The sequence below is a fragment of the Myotis brandtii genome, unplaced genomic scaffold (genome assembly GCF_000412655.1).
Source record: "Myotis brandtii unplaced genomic scaffold, ASM41265v1 scaffold120, whole genome shotgun sequence".
Taxonomy (NCBI): Eukaryota; Metazoa; Chordata; class Mammalia; order Chiroptera; family Vespertilionidae; genus Myotis; species Myotis brandtii.
In genome coordinates, this window is record NW_005354174.1 from 479,216 (window position 1) to 486,302 (window position 7,087).

General features: G+C 39.7%; 1 protein-coding gene across 1 annotated transcript in view; it reads left to right on the forward strand.

Moving 5' to 3' along the window:
• Window positions 1-7,087, forward strand: part of ACACA (acetyl-CoA carboxylase alpha) — a 208,006-nt gene that overhangs the window by 111,129 nt on the left and 89,790 nt on the right. The window contains exons 36-39 of the mRNA XM_005858538.2: window positions 1,130-1,171; window positions 2,191-2,406; window positions 3,594-3,749; window positions 6,366-6,569. Of these exons, the coding sequence (XP_005858600.2) occupies window positions 1,130-1,171; window positions 2,191-2,406; window positions 3,594-3,749; window positions 6,366-6,569 (618 nt within the window). The remainder of the gene's footprint in view (window positions 1-1,129; window positions 1,172-2,190; window positions 2,407-3,593; window positions 3,750-6,365; window positions 6,570-7,087) is intronic.

Sequence of the window (7,087 nt, forward strand, 5' to 3'; positions counted from 1 at the left end):
CACGTGAGAAGTAGTGTGGTAGAGATGAAGGGCATGAAGAGACCCGAGTTCATATTCTAGGTTTCTGATACTGGGCATATCACTTGTTCATGGCTTCCTCAGCTGTAAAATGGGATACCTAACCTCGAGAGGTTGTTGAGAGCATTCAAGGGGACAACACATGGGAGCGCCTGCCACCTAGCAGGCTTTCATTTCAGCTCATGTTTCCTTCATGGTTCCTAAAGCTCATTGAGAGACATTTATGCAGCTGGTCCTGGTTTCTCTGTCTTGTCCCAATGAGTGTTTGATTATCTTGCACTCATAATGAAGAAGATGCCTAATGAAACCTCCTATAGAGGCACATAGTAATGACTTGACTCTAACGCCACCAATAGAGCTTTCCATCCGAGAAACGGGGGTATTTGGTGTTAATAAGTTAAATTTCAGAAACTAATGGACTCTGCTAATTGAATTCATCTTTGTTAATTAATAAGGTTCTAGTAAATTGGTTGCTTTCTTTTGTAATGCCCTGTAAAAGAGCGGTAAGACCAAATGATTCTATGTTCACTAGTTCCACCCCATTCTTTCTTACACATGTAGTGGTAGTGACCAAAGTAACATCTTTACTTTTGTCTTCAAACGTTATTGTTTAAACCCTTCAGATTATTGATTTGAGAGTGAATGAGGAAGACACATGGATTGGGGATTTTATGCTTTCTGGTTAGTTTCATTTTAAGAGTTTCTTAAGGGGAAACTTGGGAAATCAGTCCAATAACTGCTATTGCAGTGCAGAAGCTTAGAGAGTATATTGGTTTTATTTGCCAGGTTGTGCCAAGAGCAATACCCAGGAAGAATTTTTTTTTTCTCACTTGGGAGATGAAAAAATACAATTCCCCGCCCTCACCCCACCCCCCCAAGAGAGGGTAACTATTGAAGTTAGGTTAATGGTGTGGTGATTCTCAAATGTGGAAGTGGGGTCAAAGTGATGGTTACCCAGAGGATCATTCACATTCCCTAGGCTAAGGTTCAGTAAGGATTGTGTTTTCTAAGAAACTGTCTTTTGATGCTTGAGTGCTTCTGTACTATATGTTGATCCCCAAAGAACCATATCTATGAAGGACTGATACATTTTCCCCTTCTTTTAACACAGAGAGAATTCCCTAAATTTTTCACGTTCCGAGCAAGGGATAAGGTAAGAACTAATTCCTTCCCTCTGTTTTGTTTTATTTTTATGTTTCTTTTTCCTTACAAGTCTAAGAGTGGCATATCTTTGCCGTTTTTTTCTCTAATTGAATCTGTGCTTCCCTTTGCCTTACATGTATCTTAGAACGAAAGAAGACTGTCTTCTGAAAGAGTTTGGTTTAGGAAATAATCGAATATACTAACCTACCCAAGAAAGCAATAAATTTCAAAATCATCCTTATGCTTTTGATGTGATATTAAAGGACTGCTATACTTAGTAGGATTATTCTCATCACCTACAGTTTGTTTATATTCAGAGTTACAGTTTTTCAAATTTTAAAATACAAACTTTCAGACTGTGTTGGTTTCTTCCTGTTACCATTCACTCAATTGACATGTACTCTGGAAAAACAATTTAATTTCAGCAAAAAAATATATTAAATGTAAATATAGTTCTTAAGATATATATGTATATGTGTATATATATGTATATGTATATATAGGATGTTTCAAAGCCAAATACCTCTATTTAAAAAATTATATAATGTTCATTTGTCAAGTATTTACTGTGTCCTTTGTATTGTGCCAGAAATTATAAGAGTATAAGACATGGGTTTTGCCCATGAGCATTTTAGACTAGGTGGGTAAAACCAAAACACTGGTATGTGAAGTAGTTGTTAATGTGAAACAGTTTGTAGTTCATTGTTAAAAAAAAAAAAAAGAATTATAAAGATATTAAATGCTACAGGAGTTCTAAGGGAATTGATTTTTTTGTTTGTTTTTAATGGAGAGCATCATCACTTGTAAAAGCATAAATGATGAAAGCTTGGGAAGTTAAATAGGTTTTTTAGCGCCTAACCTTATGTAAGCTATAGCATTATCCTTGAATGTAGACCATTTTTGTTGTTCATTAGCACATCATAGCTTATGTTTTTATTTTTAAGCATCTCTTTTACATAAGTACGCATTAATAATATCATTCTGTAACCACTTCTGGTGGGCTGTTTTTCCTCCAATTCTTGTGCTCAGTTTGAGGAGGATCGTATTTATCGTCACTTGGAACCTGCCCTCGCCTTCCAGTTAGAGCTGAACCGGATGAGAAATTTTGACCTCACTGCCATTCCATGTGCTAATCACAAGATGCACCTGTATCTTGGGGCAGCCAAAGTGGAAGTGGGCACAGAAGTGACAGACTATAGGTTCTTTGTCCGTGCGATCATTAGACATTCTGATCTGGTCACCAAGGTGGGTGCTGTACTTTAATGGGAAGTTATCCCTGAGGGAAGGGACAGAGGAACAGTCATGGTTCAAAATTAGGTTTTCTCTTTTTGAGTCAAAGCTCTTGTTCATCTCACTCTCTAATAACCAGCAGAAGTCTGAGAATCATTCCTCTTACAGAAGTAAATATTCCATATAATAACAAACTTTTTCCCCTTTCATTTGAATTTCCTTGGTAATGGAATCATAGTAACTCTCACTTGAGAGAAGGAAAAGCATATTAACAGAAAATCACAGGAGAGTTAGGTGATGACAGAGGGTAGTGAGACAGGTTAGAAGTGACCCCATTGTAAACTTGTCTAAAGGTAGGGTAGTTTCTCTACACAGCAAGGTGCTTCCTGGTGTGTTAGTTATTACTACATCCCATAGCCATAACCTTTCTAAACTGCTCTGGCATATGTGAGGTGTAACCCTATTGGGATTCCAGTATCCCCACCTATTGGAAGGAAATGATACACTAAGAGACAGGAGGAAGAGTGCAGGAATTCTTTTTTTTTGTTTTGTTTTGTTTTTAGTTTTTGTTAATCCTCACCAGAGGATATTTTTATTCCCCATGACTTTTTAGAGAGAGTGGAAGGGAGGGGGAAAGAGGAAGAGACAGATACATCGATGTGAGAGAGACACATTGATTGGTTGTCTCCCACACGCGCCCCAACCAGGGCTAGGCATTGAACCTGCAACCCAGGAACATGCCCTTGACCAGGAATCGAACCTGAGACCCTTTGGGCCATGGGTCAATGCTCTAACCACTGAGAAACACCAGCCAGGGCTGCAGGAATTCTTAATCTGACCCTGCCTGCCCCTGCTGCCTGTGGTTATTGGGTTGACTAGGGAGAAAGGTCAACGCACTTCTAGCAGGTGCCTTATGATTCATGACATACCACCGCTTAATTCAGTGGTTCTCAACCTTCCTAATGCCACGACCCTTTAATACAGTTCCTCATGTTGTGACCCAACCATAAAATTATTTTCGTTGCTACTTCATAACTGTAATTTTGCTACTGTTATGAATCGTAATGTAAAGATCTGATATGCAGGATGTATTTTCATTGTTGGTGACCCACAGGTTGAGAACCGCTGGGCCTTAAGTAATTATAATAGCCATTTCATTATTGCCTCTTAAAACACATTAATGTTGATTTCTTCCTGCATAGGAAGCTTCTTTTGAATATCTACAAAATGAAGGGGAGCGGCTGCTCCTGGAAGCCATGGATGAGTTGGAAGTCGCTTTTAATAATACAAATGTTCGTACTGACTGCAACCACATCTTCCTCAACTTTGTGCCCACGGTCATCATGGATCCATCAAAGGTACGTTTCTTCTTAGCTTCTCTCCCAGAAGTAGCAAACGCAAGCAGTGAGATTCATTCATATTTATTCTCACTAGGACCTGGACACAGGTACTCTTTTTTTTTTAAATATATTTTATTGATTTTTTACAGAGAGGAAGGGAGAGAGATAGAGAGTCAGAAACATCGATGAGAGAGAAACATCGACCAGCTGCCTCCTGCACATCTCCTACTGGGGATGTGCCCGCAACCCAGGTACATGCCCTTGACCAGAATCGAACCCGGAACCCTTCAGTCCGCAGGCCGACGCTCTATCCACTGAGCCAAGCCGGTTTCGGCTAGGTACTCTTGATTAGCTGGTTGAGCCCTTGATATGTAAAGTTTACAGAATGCTTATAAGACTGGTTTTTGGGATGGTGTCAGAAATTTGCTATAGCTTTGAAAAGCAGACCTCAAGAATGAAGGTGGTATGATTTACCTTGCTGGTCATTTATTTATAAGCAGTACAAAAACATAAAAACTTTTCCACTTCCTCCATTGGTACCTGTATAATGATATTTGCCCATGATAGCTGTCCTATCTTATATAATTCCCTAGGATTTCTCATCTAGAATAATTAACTTGGTATTGGGCATTTTGGCAAAATTACTGCCTCGTACTAAATGTTACTTAGCTCGTGGCTTAGGGATGTCATATACCTTCCCAAGTATCTAACCTGTTTGTATTTAGTATTTTTCCACAGGTAGAAAATTTGGCTAATAAGGAATTTCACAAGTATTATGTATGCTTTCTTCCCTGAGGCTCTGTTCTAAAATGCATTCTATATAACTTAAGGAAGGAAAACAAAGTGATTCTGTACTTGACCTTTTATCCCATAGAAGGCTGCTCTCTGCTGCTGCTCCCTCTAACCTTTTTCTTTCATATTGTGGAATTGGATTGGAGAACCAGTATATACCTCTTTATTTATTTTTTAAACTATGTTTTTATTGATTTGAGAGAGAGAGGAAGGGAGAGTTGAGAGAGAGAAGAAGGGAGAGAAAGAGATAGAAAGAGATAGAAATCTCAATGATGAGAGAATCATTGATCAGCTGCCTCCTGCACGCCCCCTACTGGGGATTGAGCCTACAACCTGGGCATGTGCCCTGACCAGGAACTCTTGACCTCCTGATTCATAGGTTGATGCTCAGTCACTGAGCCACACCACCTGGGCATACCCCTTTCTCAAGATCAATTGTAGGCATAGACTTTTGCTTTTTGAACTTAGTATGTAAGACCTGAAAAATCTTTTTCTACTTTTTTTCTTCAAGACTCCAAGCTATTGATCAGTTGCTTTATCTGTCAGGAAAGCCTAGGATAGGACAACTCATTGAGTACCAAGTCTCATCATGTAGTTTAAGCAAAGGTTCCCCTAAGCATTCTGGGACGGATGAAGCTGAAAGACTTAAACATGGCCTGGACACTATATAACTATATATATTTTTAGATTTAGCCTACAATTTCTCATTGAATTTTTATATCAGCCTCTCTGTTCTACTCCACACACCATATACCCTGGCTCTGCCTTTCTAATCATAGGTAGTTGTTAATTTCCTTTTAGAGAGATGTTGATTTTTGTTCCCTTGAGAAAAGAATGGATAAATATCACTTGGTTAACAAGCAACTGTGGGGATAGGTAAGTTAACTCCTTAAAACCCATTTTAACCTAAAATTCTGTGGTGCAGAAACAAATTGCAGGAGTGGCACATACTTCTGAAAAACCACAAGAGAAGGGTGATGTGAGTTATTTTTCAGAGTTTTCTGAGTTGAGAAAGCATTTTAGAAAGATACTTCACTTAAGAAACATTAATTTTGAGTAGTATGTCCAGTTGCCTGCAGCCATGTTGGAAAAATATGTTTTTGCTCTAGTGTATCAATAAGGAGAAATCACACCTAAGGCTGTAGGGTTAAAATAACTTACCTGACCCTGAAAACTAGAAACACTAAACTGATTTGGTATTAAGCTTAGGGAAACTAGGGAATATCTGCTTCATATACTTAAATCCCAGTTGGACTTGGCAATGACCAAGCTTCAGAGCTCTGTTTAGAGAAAACATTCTAGCACCACCTACAAATTGCCTATTTTTAATTTGTGCAATTTACCAAGAGACATATATTATAAAGTTTAATAAAATGTATGGAAAAAAGTTCATGGTGGTAATTGCTATGTTGATTTAAGGTCCTGAAAGTGCAATGAAACATAGTTACCATGCATATAAATGCTACTTAATAGCTATTTAACTAGAGATTTTATTCTTATTTGGGGCTTCCTCTTAAATCCCATGGCTTGTAATTTTAGATATTGCAGACCTTTGAGATAGAATATGAATGTAATTGGAAAAGGGGGAAGGAGTTGCACACATTTGGGTGTTGTTAGCCATAGAAAACTGCTCATACAACAGGCCAGCATGAAATTGTTCCTGACTTATCTAAGCAAAAGTAGGCTTGGGGAGAAACTATACAACTTTTTGTAAGGAATACATGTACACATCTCGAGAAACCAGCATCTTGTTCCATTCTTCCTTTCCCAAAGATGGGCAGACCTAAAACAAGTCCTAGTTACAGGTTTTTAAGTTTTGTGCTTGGTGATTGTGTGTGTCAGATTGAGGAATCTGTGCGGAGCATGGTAATGCGCTATGGAAGTCGGCTGTGGAAATTACGCGTCCTCCAGGCAGAACTGAAAATCAACATTCGCCTGACACCAACCGGAAAAGCAATTCCCATCCGCCTCTTCCTGACAAACGAGTCTGGCTATTACTTGGACATCAGCCTGTACAAGGAAGTGACTGACTCCAGGACAGCACAGGTACAGTAGTGAAGCACTAGTCAAACTTTGAGATCTCCTCAAAGTTTTTATTTGGTCTTATGGATAAGCCACTTGCACTTGCTATAGAAGACCCAACCTCATAAATCCCATTGGTTCACCTAGTGGGCTTGTCCTCTATTAGTTAAACGATTGCATGAATTTGAAAAACTTCATTTGCCTCATAAGATGTGTCTATGTTCTTAATCATCCTATAATAAAGCGGTAATATGCAAATTGACTGTAACGCCCTTGCACAAGATGGCTGCCCCCATGTGGTCAAAGATGGCTGGCAGGGGAGGGCAGTTGGGGGGCAACCGGGCCTGAAGGAGAGGGCAGTTGGGGGCAATTTGGCCTGAAGGGGAGGGCAGTTGAGGGCGGTCAGGCCTGAAGGGGAGGGCATTTGGGGACAATCGGGCCAGCAGGGGAGCAGTTAGGCGTCGATCAGGCTGGCAGGGGAGTGGTTAGGGGGTGATCAGGCTGGCAGGCAGAAGCAGTTAGGGGCAATCAGGCAGGCAAGC